This window comes from Rhincodon typus, chromosome 7 (genome assembly GCF_021869965.1).
Source record: "Rhincodon typus isolate 14 chromosome 7, sRhiTyp1.1, whole genome shotgun sequence".
Lineage (NCBI taxonomy): Eukaryota > Metazoa > Chordata > Chondrichthyes > Orectolobiformes > Rhincodontidae > Rhincodon > Rhincodon typus.
In genome coordinates, this window is record NC_063338.1 from 94,597,124 (window position 1) to 94,616,419 (window position 19,296).

At 45.4% G+C, this 19,296-nt stretch overlaps 1 protein-coding gene across 2 annotated transcripts in view; it reads right to left on the reverse strand.

The window, feature by feature from the left end:
* Positions 1 to 19,054, reverse strand: part of LOC125483548 (anion exchange protein 3-like) — a 31,400-nt gene extending 12,346 nt beyond the window's left edge. The window contains exon 1 of one of the 2 annotated variants that reach the window (XM_048599352.1): positions 18,955 to 19,054. Coding sequence is in view for 1 of the 2 variants with exons in the window: in XM_048599351.1 (XP_048455308.1) it covers positions 18,955 to 19,035 (81 nt within the window). In the remaining variant the exon portion in view is untranslated. The remainder of the gene's footprint in view (positions 1 to 18,954) is intronic. The other variant, XM_048599351.1, reaches the window with a different exon arrangement.
* Positions 19,055 to 19,296: the final 242 nt, after the last annotated feature.

Below are 19,296 nucleotides of genomic sequence, written 5' to 3' on the forward strand. Positions count from 1 at the left end.
GTGTAACCGTACAGGGTCAGTGTTTATTCAGCAGGGTAAGGGTCACTCACTGTGTAACTGTACAGAGTCAGTGTTTATTCAGCAGAGTAAGGGTTACTCGGTGTTTCTATATACAGAGCTTTTTTATGCCTTTTTGGGAAGCGGAGATCACTAGCTGAGCCAGCATTTATTGCTAATCCCTTGAGAGGTGGTGAGCTCCCTTCTTGAACTGCTGCAGTCCATGTGCTGTAGGTTGACCCACATGTCCTCAGGGAGGGAGTTTCAGAAAGTTTACCCAGCAGCAGTGAAGGAATGATGATATATTTTCAAGTCAGAATTGAGAGTGGCTTGATTGGGTATTTGCAGGGTGGTGGCGTTCCCATATATCTGCTGCCCTTGTCCTTCTAGAAGGAAGTGGTCGTGGGTTTGGAAGGTGCTGTCTGAGGACGCTTGGTGAATTTCTGCAGTGCATCTTGTAGATGGTACACACTGCTGCTACTGTGCATCGGTGGTGGAGGGAGTGGGATGTTTGTGGATGTGGTGCCAATCAAGCGGCTGCTTTGTCCTGGATGGTGTCAAGCTTCTTGAGTGTTGTTGGGGCTGCACCCATCCAGGCAAGTGGGAAGTATTCCATCACACTCCTGACTTGTGCCTTGCAGATGGTGGACAGGCTTTTGGGAGTCAGGAGGTGAGTTACTCGCTGCAGGATTCCTAGTCTCTGCCCTGCTCTTGTAACCAGTGCATTTATATGACAAGTCCAGGTGAGTTTCTGGTCAACGGAGACCCCCAAGATTCTTTTTTGTTGGTGATGGTCAGAGCCTGGCATTTATGTGGCACAAACGTCACTTGCCACTTGTTAGCCCAAGCCTGGATATTATCCACATCTTGGTGCATGTGAAAATGGACTGCTTCAGTATCTGAGGAGTCACAAATGGTGCTGAACATTGTGCAATCATTGGCAAACATCCCCACTTCTGACCTTATGATGGAGGGAAGGTCATTGATGAAGATGGTTGGGCTGAGGACACTACCCTGAGGAACTCCTTGTAGAGATGTCCTGGAGCTGAGATGATTTATTCCCAACCACCTTCCTGTGTGGCAGGTATGACTCCAACCACTGGGGAGTTTGCCCCCTGATGCCCATTGATTCCAGTTTTTCTTGGGATCCTTGATGTCACACTCAATTGAATGCAGCCTTGATATCAGGGCTGTCACTCTCACCTCACCTCTGGAATTCAGCTCCTTTGTCCATGTTTGAACCAAGGCTGTAATGAGATCAGGAGCAGAGTGGCCCTGGCAGAACCCAAACTGGGTGTCACTGAGCAGGTTATTGCTGAGCAGGTACTATTTGATAGCACTGTTAGTGACACCTTCCATCACTTTATTGATGATTGAGAGTAGACTGATGGGGCGGTAATTGGCCGGGTTGGATTTGTCCTGTATTTTGTGTACAGGACATACTTGGGCAATTTTCCACATTGCCGGGTAAATACCAGTGTTGTAACTGTACTGGAACAGCTTGGCTAGGGGAGCGGCAATGTCTGGAGCACAAGTCTTCAGTACTATTGCCGGAATGTTGTCAGGGCCCATAGCCTTTGCAGTATCCAGTGTCTCCAACTGTTTCTTGATATCATATGGAGTGAATTGGGGAAGGAAGGCTTGCATCTGTGATGCTGGTGACCACTGGAGGAGGCTGAGCTGCATTGTCCATTACCACTTCCAGCTAAAGATTGGTGTGAATATTTCAGCCTTATCTTTTGCACTGATGTGCTGGGCTCCCCCATCATTCATGATGGGAATATCTGGGGAGCCTCCTCCTCCAGTATGTTGTTTTAACAGTCCACCAGCATTGACAACTAGCATCACTGCCACCAGAGATATTCCCTGTAATCAAGTCCCATTGGTCCATCAGTCACACATTAGTACAGGTGTTCAAACCCAATCACCAAAATGGTCAACTTTTTGCCTTTTATGCTGCTTGCTAGAATAAGTGATTTTCACCAGATCTCTTCAATTGAGTCAAAATAATTTGTTTACTATAAAGCAAAACTCACTCAAAAAAATACTGGAAACCAAGTTGACATCCAGACAATAATCCACAATAACAATAATATCTATTTTAAACTCTTGCAAAAACACTCACACAAAAGACAACAAAGACTCTGACGATATGTCTGAAAAGAAAGGATAGAATTTGATGAATTCTTGCAGTCCTGTGGATTTTTTGTTAACAAGATGAAACGCTGACAGCCGTAGATCGATGGAGGTTTTTCCAAACATGGCTTTAGTTTGAATGGAAAGTTTGATCTGGGTGTCAGGACTGTATCCACAGTTTAACATTTCAGGATTTACAAGGTAATCAACACAGTGGAATGTTTAAACTTTATCAGGTTCCTGAATGCTTCAACCAAGAGATGGACTGACTATAAGACCATAAGACAAAGGAACAGAATTAGGCCATTCACCTCATCGAGTCTACTCCACCATTTGATCATGGCTGATATATTTCTCAACCCCATTCTTCTTACTTCTGCTGTAATCCTTGATCGCCTTACAAATCAAGTACCTATCTACCTCTGTCTTAAATACTGTCAGTGACTTGTCATATAGCAGCAACAGGGAAGGCAATGGTCCAGTGGTATTATCGCTAGACCCTGTTAATCCAGCAACCCAGATAATGTTCTGAGGACCCAGGCTCAAATCCCACCATGGTAGATGGTGGAATTAGAATTCAATAAATATCCAGAATTAAGAATCTAATAATGACCATGAATCTATTGTCAATTGTTGCAAAAAACCCATCTGGTTCACTAATGTCCTTTAGTGACCATTCCTCAGTTCCGAGGAAGGGTCACTAGACCTGAAATGTTAACTCTGTTTTTTCCTTCACAGATGCTGCCAGACCTGCTGAGCTTTTCCAGCAACTTTGTTTTTGAAACTGCCATCCTTACCTGGTCTGGCCTACATGTGGCTCTAGATCCACAGCAAGGTGGTTGACTCTAAACTGCCCTCTGGGCAATTAGGGATGGGCAATGAATGCTGCCTGGTCAGCGATGCCCTCATCCTGTGAATGAGTTAAAAAAAAACAATGAGCGCCACAAGTTAACCACCCTCAGGCTGAAGAAATTCCTCCTCATCTCAGTTCTAAAGGGCCATCCCTTCACTCTGAGGCTGTGATCTTGGATCCTAGTCTCTCCTACTAGTGAAAACATCGTCTCCACGTTCACTCTATCCAGGACTCTCAGTATCCTATAAGTTTCAATCAGATCTCCCTTCATTCTTCTAAACTTCATCGAATACAGATCCAGAGTCCTCAACTGCTCCTCATGTGATTGGCCTTTCATTCTCAGGATCATTCTTATAAATCTCCTCTGGACCCTCTGGAACACCAGCGCATCTTTCTTTAGATACGGGGCCCAAAACTACACACAATATTCCAAATTTGGTCTGACCAGAGCCTTGTACAGCCTCAGCAGTACATAGTCATAGCGATATACAGCACAGAAACAGACGCTTCGAGCCAACTTGTCCATGACAACCGGATATCCTCAATAAATCTAATCCCATTTGCCAGCATTTGGACCATGTCCCTCTAAATCCTTCCTATTCATATACCCATCCAAATGCCTTTTAAATGTTGTAATTGTCTCTGCCTTCACCACGTCCTCTGGCAGCTCATTCCATGCACGCACCACCCTCTGCATGAAAAAGCTGCCCCTTAGATCCCTATTAACTCTTTCCCCTCTTACCTTAAACTTATGCCCTCTAGTTTTGGAATCCCCCACCCTAGGGGAAAGACCTTGTCTATTTACGCTATCCATGCACCTCATGATTTTGTAGACCACTATAAGGTCATCTCTCAGCCTCCAGGGAAAATAACCTCAGCCTATTCAGCCTCTTCCTGTAGCTCAAACCCTCCAACCCTGGCAACATCCTTGTAAATCTTTTCTGAATCCTTTCAAGTTTCACAACATCCTTCCTATAGCAGGGAGACCAGAATTGCACACAGTATTCCAAAAGTGGCCTCACCAATGTCCTGTACAGCTGCAGCATGACCACCCAACTCCTATGCTCAATCCATTGGCCAATAAAGGCAAGCATACCAAATGCCTTCTTCACTATCCTATCTAGCTGTGACTCCGCTTTCAAGGAGCTATGAACCTGCACTCCAAGGTCTCTTTGTTCAGCAACACTCTGCAGGACCTTACCAGGTGTATAAGTCCCGCCCTGATTTGCCTTTCCAAAATGCAGCACCTCACATGTATCTAAATTAAACTCCATCTGCCATTCCTCGACCCATTGGCCCGTCTGATCAAGATCCCATCATACTCTGAGGTAACCTTCTTCGCTGTCCACTACGCCTCCAATTTTGGTGTCATCTGCAAACTTACTAACCATACCTCCTATGTTCATATCTAAATCATTTATATAAATGGCAAAAAGCAGTGGGCCCAGCACCGATCCTTGTGGCACACCGCTGGCCACAGGCCTCCAGTCTGAAAAGCAACCCTCTACCACCACCACCCTCTGTCTTCTGCCTTCGTGCCAGTTCTGTATATATCACTGCTCTCATATTGTAGACTTCTGGAAATGAATGCTAACATTGCCTTCATAACTGCCAACTGAACTTGCATGTTAACCATAAGAGAATCCTGAACTAAGACTCCTCAGTCCGTTTGTGCTTCAGATTTCTGAAGCCTTTACCTATTTAGGTCCATGCTTCTATTCTTCAATAGCAAAGTAAGATAGTTTTGCAACAATACAGCAGTTTGGAGATTTTTTCTTCCCTTCTTGTTAGAGCCACGAGGCTTCTAAAACCAGAAATCAAGTCCAGAGAGGATTAGAAAGCAATCTTCAGCACATGGTCCCATAGTTTCTTCCAAAGCCAGATTTTCCAGCAGTTAAGAGCAATAAAGACCATTTGTTATCTCCCTAAAAGCCTTGCTTGGCTGTGATCCAAAGTCACTTGACTTTCTTAGTCAGCAGTTGGATCACAGCTCTCATTAAATTGTTGACCTCACGTTGAAGAATACACGTGGATTCCCTTCAGACACTTGGCTAAAACCATGTCCATTTCAAAATATGTCCAAAAGTATAATAACTTCCAGTTCTCCACATAGTCCATAACTATAGATAAGTATTCACAATACTTGTTACTCAATGCAAGGGTCACTCACTGTATAACTGTACAAAGTCAGCGTTTATTGCGGAAGATTGGAATTACACTGAAAATCCATTTGTGTTCTATAGTCAGTGAGCTACTTTAGAGGTACAGTCTTTGTTGTGATATGGCTGTGTCACCTTGGGCACAGTAAGATCCCATAAACTGTAACATAATAATGGTCAAATAATCTGTTTGCTGAGAGCAATGCTTAGGTCACGACAACAAGGAGAACTCTTTGTATAGTTCCAGGGGTCTTCCGCTTGGGAATACAGAGTTTATTGACTCTCCAGAAAGACAGACCTGAGATATTATACACTACCCACTGATTGTGCACTCATCCATCTCCCTGATCAACACTCTGAAAGATGTTAAATGTCACAAACTAGATTGTAATCCACAAGTTAAATCTGACAGTAAAATATATTTACATTAAGAGGACATGCACAGAGTCAGGCAAATGCAGTACATGTCCAACAACACCAAATGGCAAAATAACATGAAATCTACATTTTTTAACAACTGTTTAACCTGGTCTCTGAATCCACAGAGACCCTATTAGCCTCAGTATGTGTTAATCACCAGAAACTAAAGCTTTCAGGAGGATTTAAGACTCTTACGTAATTTCCCAACATGAGCGATGCTGATTTTATATTCAAAGAACACAAACCCCCTCAGGGTTCAAGGCATTGATAAATTCAACAAGGGCACAACATCCTTAATGGATTCATTTGTGAGATTGTGAATCTTTCTACTTTGGGTTTCTGTCAACTCATGTGCGTTAAAACATCTTAATAGATATGAACTAATCATCTAACTCAATGAGCTTTACAACACAGGGCTGTATCATTTGATTGAAGGAGACGAACAAATCTAAATGGATCCCCAGGGAAATCTGGATACCTCTGGACAGAGTTGTGCATTAACTATACAGAGATGTTGTTTCCCCCTGTGGGAGAGTCTAGGACCAGAGCGCATCATCTTAGAATAAGGGGTCACACATTTAAGACAGAGATGTGGAGGAATGCCTTCTCTCACAGGGTAATGTATCTGTGGAATTCTTCACCCCAGAGGGCTAACAAAGATACGAAGAACAGTACAGCATAAGAACAGAACCTTCAGCCTACAAAGACTGCGCTAACACATTATGCCTTTCTAATCTAAAAACATTTTGCCTCTTTATTCCCTCCCGACTCATGTATCTGTCAAGATTCCTCTTCAACATTGCTTTGCATCCATCTCCTCTGGCAGTGCATTCCAGATACTTACCAACCCCTGTGTAAAAAAACCTGCCTCTCACACCTCCTATAAATTAGCCCTTTTTACCTTAAGCCTATGTCCTCTGGTATTTGACATTCCTATCCCGGGAAAAAAAGACTCTGATTGTCCATTCTATCTGTGCCTCTCAAATTTGTAAACTTCTATTGGGTTGTCCCACATCTACAACATTCGATTAAAAACAAACCAAGTTTGTCCAATCTCACCTCATAGCTGATACCCTTCAAACAAGGCAACATCCTGATAAACTGTTTCTATACCCTCTCCAAAGCCTCCACAAATTTCTGGTAGTGTGGCGATGAGAACTGTATGCAAAATTTTCAATGTGGTCAAACTAAAGTTTCTGAAGAAGGGTCTAGGCCCGAAACGTCAGCTTTCCTGCTCCTCTGATGCTGCTTGGCCTGCTGTGTTCATTCAGCTCTACACCTTGTTATCTCATGCAACATTACTTGCCAATTTTTATACTTTATATATCAGTACCTCCACATCAGGGAGACTGATGAAGACAAGCATGCCAAATGCCTTCTTGACCACTATATCCACTTGTATTGTTACTTTCAAGGAGCTGTACACCTTGATCTCTCTGTATGTTGAAGCTACTAAGGGTTCTGCCATTTACTGTACACTTCCCTCTTGCGTTAGATCTTACAAAATGCATCACTTCGCATTTGTCTGGATTAATTTCCGTCTGCCATTTCCTTGCCCAAGTCTCCAGTCTATCTATACCCTGCTGTATCCTCTAGCAATCCTCCTCAATCTCTGCAGTTCCCCCAATCTTTATGTCATCCGCAAACTTAGTAATCAGGCCACTTAGCTTCTCCTCCAAATCATTTACACATGTTACAAAACTTGGGCGTCCCAGCACTGATCCCTGCTGAACACCAATGGTCACAAATCTCCAGTTAGAGAAACACCCTTCCATTGCTATCTTCAATGACCAAACCAGTTCCGTATTCATCTAACCCACTCATCACAGATCCTATGTGACTTCAATTTTTGTATTAACCTGCTATGAGGGACCTTATCCAAAGCCTTGTTAAAATCCATGTCAACAACATCCAATGCCCTGCCCGTATCAATCATCTTTGTCACTTCCTCAATCAGGTTTGTGGGACATGATCTTCCCCGCACAAAGCCTCGCTGCCAGTCACTAATAAGTCCATATTTTTCCAAATATAAATAAATCCTATCCACAAGAATCTTCTCTAATAATTCCCCACCACTGACATAAGGCTCATCTGTAATTTCCTAGCGTATCGCTGTTGACCTTCTTAAACATTAGAACAACGTTGGCTATTCTCCAGTCCTCTGGGACCTCTCCTGTGACTGAAGAGGATGTAAATATTTCATACAAGACCCCAGCAACTTCTTCACCTGCCTCCCTCAGTATTCTGGGATAGGTCCCATCTATCAGGTGCACACAGGTAAAGGGATGTCTGGCAAGTGGAAGGCTTTCAAAAGCGAAATAACGAGAGTTCAGGACAACATGTTCCTGTTAGTGTGAGGGCAAGGCTGGCAGGAGTAGGGAACACCTCATGATGAGAGATATTGAGGCTCTGATCAAGAAAAAGAAGGAGGCATAAATTAAGTATAGACAGCTGGGATCAACTTAATCCCTTGAGGAGTATAGCGGGTGTAGGAGTACACTTAAGAGGGAAATCAGGAGGGCAAAAAGGGAACATGAGATAGTTTTGGAAAGAAGGTTAAGGAGAAGCCAAAGGGATTCTACAAATACATTAAGGGCAAAAGAGTAACTAGGGAGAGAATAGGGCCCCTTAAAGACCAACAACACTATCTATATGTGGAACCACAAGAGATAAGTGGAATCATAAATGACTATTTCAGGTCAATATTTACTGTGGAGAATGACGTGAAACTAGGGAACCAGGGGAAATAAATAGTCAAGTCTTGAAAAGAGTCCACATTATGAAGCGGAGGTGCTAGAAGTCTTAAAACCCTCTGATCCAATCAAATGTATCCCAGGACATTGTCAAAAGCTAGGGAAGAAGTTACGGAGCGCCAGCAGAAATATCTGTGTCATCGACAGCTATGGGTGAGGTGCCGGAAGACTGAGAGGTGGGTAATGTTGTGCCATTATTTAAGAAAGGCTGTATGGAAAAGCCAAGGAACTACAGACCAGTGATCTTAATGTCTATGATGGGTAAGTTGTTGAAGGGATTCTGAGGGATTTACATGCATTTGGAAAGACAAGGACTAATTAGGGATAGTCAGCATGGCTTTGTGCTTGGAAAATCATGTCTCATGAATTTGATTGAGCTTTTTGAAGAGTTGACCAAGAAGATAGATGATGGCAGAGTGGCAGACGTTGTCTAAATGGACTTTAGAAAGGCCTTCGACATGGGTCCACTGGTAGACTGGTTAGTGAGGTTAATTAATCCAGGGATCCAGGGAGAGCCAGCCAATTGGATACACATTGGTTTGATGGCAGGACACAGACAGTGGTGGTAGAGGCCTGTTGTTCAGGCTGGAGGCCTGTGACCAGTGGTGTGCCATAAGGATCGGTGTTGGGTCCACTGTTGTTTGTCATTTATATGAACAACTCAGATGAGAATATAGGAGGCATAGTTGGTAAGTTTGTGGATGACCCCAAAAATGGTGGTATAGTGGACAGTGAGAAGGTTTTTTTTAATTTGTGTGATGTGGTCGTCTCTGGTTGGGCACAGCATTTCTTGCCCATCCCTAGTTGCCCCTTGAGAAGGTGGGGGTGAGCTGCCTTCTTGAACAGCTGCAGTCCATATGCTGTGGGTTGACCCACAATGCCCTTAGGGAGGGAATTCCAGGATTTTGACTCAGCAACAGTGAAGGAATGGTGATATATTTCCAAGTCAGGATGGTGAGTGGCTTGGAGGGGAACTTGCAGGAGGTGGTGTTCCCATGCATCTGCTGCCCTTGTCCGTCTAGATGGAAGTGGTCGTGGGTTTGGAAGGTGCTGTCTGAGGATCTTTGGTGAATTTCTGCAGTGCATCTTGTAGATAGTACACACTGCTGCTACTGAGCATCGGTGGTGGAGGGAGTGGATGCTTGTGGATGTGGTCCCAATCAAGCGGCTGCTTTGTCCTGGATGGTGTCAAACTTCTTGAGTGTTGTTGGGGCTGCACCCATCCAGGCAAGTGGGGAGTATTCCATCACACTCCGGGCTTGTGCCTTGTTGATGGCAGACAGGCTTTGGCGAGTCAGGAGGTGAGTTACTTGCCACTGTATTCCTAGCTTCTGGCCTGCTCTTGTAGCCACTGTGTTAATGTGGTGAGTCCAGTTGAGTTTCTGGTCAATGGTAAACTCCAGGATGTTGATAGTGGGGGATTCAGTGATGGTAACACCATTGAACGTCAAGTGGCAGTGATTAGATTGTCTCTTATTGGTGATGGTCATAGCCTGGCATTTGTGTGGCACGAATGTTACTTACCACTTGTCAGCCCAAGCCTGGATATTGTCCAGGTCTTGCTCCATTTGAACATGAACTGCTTCAGTATCTGAGGAGTCACAAATGGTGCTGAACATTGTGCAATCATCTCAGAGTATAACGGGATCTTGATCAACTGGGCCAGTGAGCCGAAGATTGGCAGATGGAGTTTAATTTAGAAAAATTGTGAGGTGGTGCATTTTGATTAGACAAACAGGCAGGACTTACACAGTTAACGGTGGGGCCCTGGGGAGTGTTGTCAAACAGAGAGACCTAGGGGTGCAGGTACATAGTTCCTTGAAAGTAGAAAGGGCAGTGAAGAAGGCATTTGGCACGCTTGCCTTCAAAAGTCAGAGCGCTGAGCACAGGAGTTGAGATGTCATGTTACAGCTGTACAAGACATTGGTAAGGCCATATTTGGAGCACAGTATACAGTTTTAGTCACCCTGCTGTAGGAAGGATGTTATTAAACTGGAAAGGGTGCAAAAAAGATTTACAAGCATGTTACTGGGATTGGAGGGCTTGAGTTATAGGGAGAGGCTGGATGTGTGGGGACTTTTTCCCCTGGAGTGTAAGTGGATGAGGGGGGCGGCCTTATCGAGGTTTATAAAATCATTCTGGGCATAGATAAGGTGAATTGCCAAGGTCTTTTCCCCAGGGTGGGGGAGTTCAAAACAGGAGGGCATGGGCTTAAGGTAAGAGGGGAAAGATTAAAAAAGGACCTGAGGGGCATCTTTTACACCCAAGAAGGTGGTGTGTAAATGGAACGAGCTGCCAGAGGAAGTGGCAGAGGTGGGTACAATTACAACATTTAAAAGACATTTGGACAGGTACATGGATAGGAAAGGTTTAGAGGGATATGGGCCAAATGCAGGCAAATGGGACTAGTTGAGTTTAGGTAACCTGGTCGGCATGGATAAGTTGGGCCAAAGGGTCTGTTTTTGACTATATGACTCTATGACTCTAAGTCCTGAGAACTTGTCTACATTCAGGCTTTTTAAAACACCTCTTTTGCCCCGGAATATCAACACCCCCGCTCTAGACTCACCATCCACCATATCCTCTCTTTTGTGAATACTGATGTAAAGTATTCATTAAGAACCTCACCCACTTCCTCTTGCCCCATGCATAAATTCCCTCCTTTGCGCTTGAGTGGGCCTACTCTTTCCCTAGTTACCCTCTTGCTCCCAGTACATGGATAAAATGCCTTTGGATTTTCCTTAATCTTGCTTTCCAAAGACATTTCATGGGCCTTTTTAGCCTTCTGAACTCCTTGTTTGAATTCTTTCTTGTCAAGGCTGGGTCATTAAGTATAATCAAGGCTGAGATAGACAGGTTGTTAATTAGTAAGGAAATCAAGGGTAATGGGGAAAATAAAATGTGAATAATTCAGAAGAATCATTGATTAAATCTTCTCCAATTGAGGCTCAGCAAACATGGATGTTGCGAGTTTGGGAATCCACTAACTCAACTCCTGACTCCCCAAACCCTGTCCCTTTGTTCTCTTGGTGTACCATCTACAAGGCACAATTCAGGAGTGTGATGCAATGTTTCCCACTCCATAGAATCATAGAATCCCTATAGTGTAGAAGCAGGCCATTCAGCCCATCGAAGCCATACTACCTTCTGAAGTGTATCCCTCACCCACTGACCTACCTTATAACCCTGCCTTCCCAATGGTAACCCACCTAACCTACACATCCCTGGATACTATGAGACAATTTAGCATGGCCAATCCAACTAACCTGCACATCTTTGGACTGTGGGAGAAAACTGGAGCACCTGGAGGAAACCCACACGGACACAGGGAGAATGTGCAAACGGCACACAGACAATCACCCGAGGGTGGAATCGAACTTGGGGCCCTGGTGCTGTGAGGCAGCAGTGTTAACCACTGAGCCATCGTGCTGCAGGTGTATTTAAAAACAAGTCATTTTCAGACTGCAAATGGTTGGGGTGTGGAATGCAATGCTTGCAGGTTTGGTGGGGGCAGGTTCAATTGAAATATTCAACAGGGAACTGGATGGTTATTTGGATAGAAATGGGGTATAAAGTTTTGAAGTAAGGAACTGCAGTTTGGCACTAGGCAATGATGCTCGTTTGAAGAGCTGCTACAGGCATGATGGACCGAATGGCCTCTTTCTGTTGTGTAACAATTCTGTGATTCGGTAATTTCAAGCTGGAGCTGAAACGTTGTGTTGTTAACATTACAGAGGAGACAGTGAGATTCGATGGATCATACAAGGTAACTAAGACAATCAGTGAAGTGACTTATCTGGTAGTCACTTCAGATCGTGGGTAGAAATACTGGTTATACCTTGTCAACATGTTGAAATGATAACATTGTAGTGAGGAAGAATTGGTCAGAAGTCACATGACACCAGGTTATAGTCCATCAGGTTTATTCAAAATCACAAGGTTCCAAAGCACTGCCCCTTTGTCAGGTGAACAAGCTCCAAAAGCCAATGATTTCAAATAAACTTGGCGCTGTGTGACTTCTGACCTTATCCACCCCAGTTCAACAACGGCAGCTCCACATCGAAAATAAGAAACAGCAAGAGTGGAAGAAACACAGTGAGAGTGAGGCATAAGGAAACGTAGACAATTCACAAATCAAACCTTCTACAATCTGATTAGCCAGTACTGCAATACTATTAACACCGTAAGATATAGGAGCATCTGCTCTGCTCCACCACTCAATGAGATCGTGGTCGATCTGATAATTGTCAACTCTACTTTTGGCTATCCTTTTCCCATAATCCTTGATTCCCTTCCTTAATAAAAATCTGTCTGACTCAGCCTTGAATACACTTAACAGCCCAGCCTCAACCAGCACCCTGTGGTAAAGAATTCCACAGATTCAAAACCCTTTGGAGAGAAGAAACTCCGCTCCATCTCTGTCTTAATTGCCACGTCTGAGCACCAGGAGATGTTGATTAGGAGGCAGACCCCACCACTCCTTGCCTTGCCTGGGAACGCCAATCGGTCCATTTGGTGAACTGAGAAGTACTCAGGTTGTAAGGCACAGTCAGGTGTAGCAGGAGTGAGCCACGTCCCTGTAGAACAGAGCACACAGCAGCCTCTCAGTTCCCTTTGGAAGGTGAGTCTAGCATTCAGGTCATCCATCTTGTTTTCAATAACTTGGACATTTGCAAGGAGTACACTGGGGAGGGGGTTATTGAAGCCCCCATAGTTTCAGTCTCACCTGAAGTCCAGCGCATCTTCCACGTATCCTGGGTAGGTGGCTGCTCCTAGTCAATCCCGGGCATCGGTGAGGGACATCCGAGAAGTAAGTGTGTGTCCTCAGTGGGGTCCTGGGCACCAGTTGCGGCCTTCAGCATTTCAGCAGGGTCTTGTGGCCTGTTTGGTTGGGCCTCCTTGATGTCATGTTGCTGTGTTCCTTATCCCAACACTGGTCCGGCCTCGGTTCCGGGTTTCCACGAGGTCGGGCCTGCGACAGGCCAGAAGGCCTCTTGTCTTGTGGTTCCAACATTGGCAAAGTGAGTAGCTGCATTCCATGGGGGCCTGGGCACTATCCTCATCCACGAGCACTCTTGGGGGGGTCTGGGAAATCTGTCAACTCTTAAAAAGGTTTGGTATCTGATGCCTCAGGAAACAAATAGGATCCTAATAACTGAAAAAGCTGCAGGTCCACGAGCTGTCAGGAGAATCTCTTATCGATTTCCATCTGCCCCAATGTCACTTGCCTGGAAAAAAATTAACACATTCTTCCACATTCTGGGCCCCATCTTCAACGGCAGGATCGAACAAGTCAAGCTTCGCAAACAAGCACATGATGCCAGAAATGCTTACTCCTAACTCAAGGATGGCTGTTGCGATTAAATTTCTTCAGGAGTGTATTGTTTTTCTCTCGTCGCCATTGAAGTAATGCCACAGAGGCTGATAGCCTCTATTTACACCTGCATAATAGTTGACACTGCTCCAGCTTCCTCAGAGCCAGCTGTAAGAGTGAACAGAACCTTTGACACTCTTGTTTCTATCTGCCAGCCAGGGCTCCCTGATTGGACCAGCTTAACAGCCCCCACTCAGGGAACTCATATTCTATGAGGTCCAGAGATAGTAGGAACTGCAGATGCTGGAGAATCCGAGACAAGGTGCAGGGCTGGATGAACACAGCAGGCCAAGCAGCATCATAGGAGCTCCACCTGGCTAACCTCGTTACAATCACTACATTTAGATACTCTTCATTTCTTGCCCTCGATTCAGTTTCATGCTTATCTCATGATTTCTCCAGACTGCGCTGAATGTGATCTTGCTCTCTAACAGATTTGTGGATGTCATTACACCCCAAATACTGCGGCTGTTCAGGACAACAGCTCTGCACCGCCTTCGCAACAAAATGGACAATAAATGTAGACCCAGTCAGTGACGTCCACATCCCGGGTTTGACTAACACAAAGTGTCAGCCTCAGACTAACCCCACTGTCCTCGATTATGGGCAGATAGCCTGGCGGCAGATTCACTCACAACGAGAACCTCAGAAATGAACACACCCTTCCAGCGGATCTGAGCTGCCTTATCCCCCACACTCCCACCAGATCTGAGCTGCCTTATCCCTCACACACCTTCTGGATCTGGACTGGTTTATCCCCACTCCCACCGGATCTGAACTGGTGGATCCCCCACACTCCCTCTTGATCTGAGCTGGCATATCCCCCACAAACTCTCCAGATCTCCCTGCATCTCTCTTCCTGTCTTTCCTGTTCTGTTCCGGCACCCTCACCCCCTCCCAATGTTGATATTATTCCCTTCATTCAGAGCCTGCATCTAGTGGGCAGAAAAAAAAACAGGACAAAGGGAAATTATGGGAAATTGATGGGATTATGAAAATCCCATTTGATTAGAACATGCAAGCGCAGATTCTGCGATATCTGTACCTGTTGGCAGCTGTCATGACCCTTCAGATCAACAGCATAATGTCGGTGCTTCAAACACAGGCTCAGCTGCAGGAACTAATTGTTACAGTCAGGAATTAAAATTTTCTCTCTTTGAAGGAACAAGCCCAATTACACTGTTTCAGCCCAATTTCCCCACATTCAGCCTGTTAGCTGGCCTTCGCAGTGAATGGTTCAGGGTCAGACCTCATTGTCTGCCTTCCTGAGGAATACTCTCCCAAATGAGAAGATCCTGGGTTAAAGTCACATTCCAGAGATTCGTGGATGTCGGATCGAGGAGTTGCAGATCTAAATGATCTAAAGGTTTGGTTAGCTCCATTGGCTGGATGGCTGGTATGCAACACAAAGAGATACCAATAGTGTGAGTTCGCTTTCCAAAGTGGGGGAGCTGGACATTTCACTGGGTCAGGGTACAGGGAGCTGGACATTTCACTGGGTCAGGGTACAAGGAGTTGGACATTTCACTGGGTCATGGTGAGGAAGCTGGACATTTCACTGGGTCGGGGTACAGGAAGTTGGACATTTCCCTGGGTCAGGGTACAGGGAGCTGGACATTTCACTGGGTCACAGTACAGAGAGCTGGACATTTCACTGGGTCAGGTTGAGACAACTGGATACTTCAGAAATACAGAACGGAGAACAGTACAACACAGGAACCGGCCCTTCAGCCCACTATGTCTAAATTAACCCCATCTGCCCGTACATTGTCCATATCGATCTATTTTGTTCATGTCTCTGTCTAAATGCCTCAACGTTGCTATGGTATCTACTTCTACCACCTCCCCTGAGCGTACGTTCCAGGCACCTACCCATTAGATAGAGGCTTCACTCTCCACTATAGCACCAATGTTGCTGTCATCCACAAATTTACTAACTGGGACCTGAACGGCAACTTTTCCGACAGAGGGTGGGTGCGTATATGGAATGAACTGCCAGAAGAAGTGGTAGAGGCGGGTACAGTATAATATTTTAAAGACATTTGGACAGGTACATGGATAGGAAAGGTTTAGAGGGATAGGGGCCAAATGCAGGCAATTGGGACTAGTTTAATTTGGGAAATCTGGTCGGCATGGACGAGTTGCAATGAAGGATCTGTTTACATAGAAACAGATGACAGGAGCAGGAGGAGGCCATTTGGCCCTTCAAGCCTGCTCCGCCATTCTTCATGACCATGGCTGATCATCCAACTCAATAGTCTAATCCTGCTTTCTCCCCATAACCTTTGACCCCATTCACCCCCAAGTGCTGTATCCAGCCGCCTCTTGAATACATTCAATGTTTTGGCATCAACTACTTCCTGTGGTAATGAATCCCACAGGCTCACCACTCTTTGGGTGAAGAAATGTCTCCTCATCTCCATCCTAAATGGTCTACCCCAAATCCTCAGACTGTGACCCCTGGTTCTGGTTACACCCACCATTGGGAACATCCTCCCTGCATCTACCCTGTCCAGTCCTGTTAGAATTTTATAAGTCTCTATGGGATCCCCCCCTCATTCGTCTGAACTCCAGCGAAAACAATCCTAACCTAGTCAATCTCTCCTCATACATCAGACCCACCATCCCCGGAATCAGCCTGGTAAACCTTCGCTGCACTCTCTCAAGAACAAGAGCATCCTTCCTCAGAAAAGGAGACCAAAACTGTACACGATATTCTAGGTGTGGCCTCACCAAGGCCCTGTATAACTGCAACAACATATCCCTGCTCCTGTACTCAAAACCTCTCGCAATAAAGGCCAACATATCATTTGCCTTCTTTACCACCTGCTGCACCTACATGCTTACCCTCAGCGACTGGTGCACAAGGACACCCAGGTCCCACTGCACACTCCCCTCTCCCAATTTACAGCCATGCAGGTAGGAATCTGCTGCCTTGTTTTCGCTTCCAAAGTGAATAACCTCACATTTATCCAAATTATACTGTATCTGCCATTGATTTGCTCAATCACCCAACCTGTCGAGATCATGTTGAAGGATCTCTGTATCCTCATCACAGTTAACCCTCCCACCCAACTCAGTATCATCTGCAAACTTTGAGATGTTACATTTTCTTCCCTCATCCAAATCCTTTATATAAATTGTGAACAGCACCGATCCCTGTGACACCCCACTATTACTGCCTGCCAATTTGAAAAGGACCCATTAATTCCTACTCTTTGTTTCCTCCCTGCCAATCAGTTTCCTATCCATCTCAATACACTTCCTCCAATCCCGTGAGCTTCAGTCTTGCACAATAATCTCTTATGCGGGACTTTGTCAAACGCTTTTTGAAAGTACAAATATACCACATTGACTGGTCCCCCAATGTCAACTCTACTCGTTATATCTTCATAGAATTCCAACAGATTTGTCAAGCATGATTTCCCCTTCATAAAGCATGCTGACTCTGTCTGATCATGCCACTGCTTTCTAAATGCTCCACTTATAAAGAACTTGATAACAGATTCGAGAATCTTCCCAACTACCGATGTTAGGCTCACTGGCCTATAATTTTCTCTCTGCCTCCCTTTTTGAATATTGGAGTGACATTTGGGGTGGCATGGTGGCTCAGTGGTTAGCACTGCTGCCTCACAGCACCAGGGACCTGGGTTCAATTCCACTCTCGGGCGACTGTCTGTGTGGAGCTTGCACATTCTCCCTGTGTCCGTGTGGGTTTCCTCCGGGTGCTCCGGTTTCCTCCCACAGTCCAAAGATGTACAGGCTAGGTGGATTGGCCGTGCTAAATTGCCTGTAGTGTTCGGGGATGGGTCTGGGTGGGATGCTCCGAGGGTCGGTGTGGACTTGTTGGGCCAAAGGGCCTGTTTCCACACTGTAGGGATTCTATTAGCTACCCTTCAATCTGCAGGGACTTTTCCAGAGTCTATAAGAATCCTGGAAGATGGCCACCAGTGCATCCAGTATATCCATGCTGTATGGTTCTATAACCGGGAGGTTGGAAGTTGAGTGAATTCTCAATTAATTCTATGTAATTGAATGTATTAAAAGAGTGAACAATAGCAAATAGATGGAAGAAAGCTGTGATTTAGGGAGTGTGGATTCAGAGAAATGAAATATTGTAAATAACAGAGAATGACCCTAACTGTGAAACCTCTTGGTGAGTCTGTGAGGAAGTTAAAATGTTTTCAATGTGCTCTGAGAGGCCGGTTCCCTCAGTAAGGAAAGTAGACTGTTTTATTAGAGAGGGAGAGACAGAAACGCATACAAACTCGCACACGCAAACGCGCACACAGACATATACACACGCACGGATACACAGACAAGCACACACGCAGAGACAGACATGCGTACACACTCACACTCGCACAAAGACACACCGATACACATACACGTGTACGTATGTGTGCATACATGCACACAGTAATGCATGCGCAAACATATACATGCACAGACACACATGTAAAAGTGCATGCACATGCACAGTCACAGAGACACGTGCAAACACACGAACACACAGACACACACGTGCAAACACACACAAACACAATCACACATACACATACACAAAAACAGGCACACAGACACACCCATGCACAGACACAATCCTCAATCTCCCTCCCTGCCCATTCACCATGGAACCAGTCAGCAACAAGAGGAGGCCATTCAGCCCATTGTGCCCATGCAAGCTCTTTGAAATTTGTCCAAAAGTCCCCGCCCTTCTCTCCTCCATCCACCAGCCTGTAAATATTTCATATCCTTACAACACCATGGGCACCCTACAGCAAGAAGGCAGCTAACTAGCTCCTTTTTCAGGGACCATTAGGGTTGGGTAATAAACACTGGCACAGCCAGCGACGCCCACCTCCCGGGAGAGACCATATCGATTTTAAAAAATGTCAAGAATTCGTCCAAATTCCTTCTGAAAGTTCCTGTTGAATCTGCTCCCACCGCCCTTTCAGGCAGCGCGTTCCAGATCACAGCAACTCCTCACTGCATGGAAAAAAACATTCTCTTCCTCGCCCCGCTCTGGGATTTTCCCATCGCTAATTATCTCTCATCCTCCTCATTAAACCATCTGTGCTCCTTGGCCAAACCCACGCCCTCATTCATCAGCCTCAAAAACAAAAAGGAACACTAAGATTCGTTTCTATTCCATCAGAGACAGAGAGAGAAAGCTCCTTTTTTTCTAAATCAGAAGGGAGTGCTGGTTGAAGGGCAAGTGAATGATTTGCTGTGGGCAGCGAGAGTGTTTTCTGTACGTACCTGACAGGGTGGTGTCTCCCGCAGCCAGCCCAGGGTTTCTGTGCGCTTCTGTTCAGTCTCAGTGAGAGTAGGCACCTTCATCCACACTCTCTGCCTCAGCTTCCAGTCTGCCCATTTGCTCGTGACATCATCACTCCCTGGCAATTAAACCCCACCAGCCTCAATAAAAGCAGGCGATTCACAGCAACAACAACAGCAAAGGCACTGCATTCATATAGCAGCCCTTTGGCCTGGCAAAGGCCGGGGTGTGAAGGGAGTGAGCCAGGAGATTAGGAGGCTCAAAGGAACAGAGGGATCTTAAGGAGCTTGTCCCTGTGCCGGAAGGACAGGTTCTTAGAATAA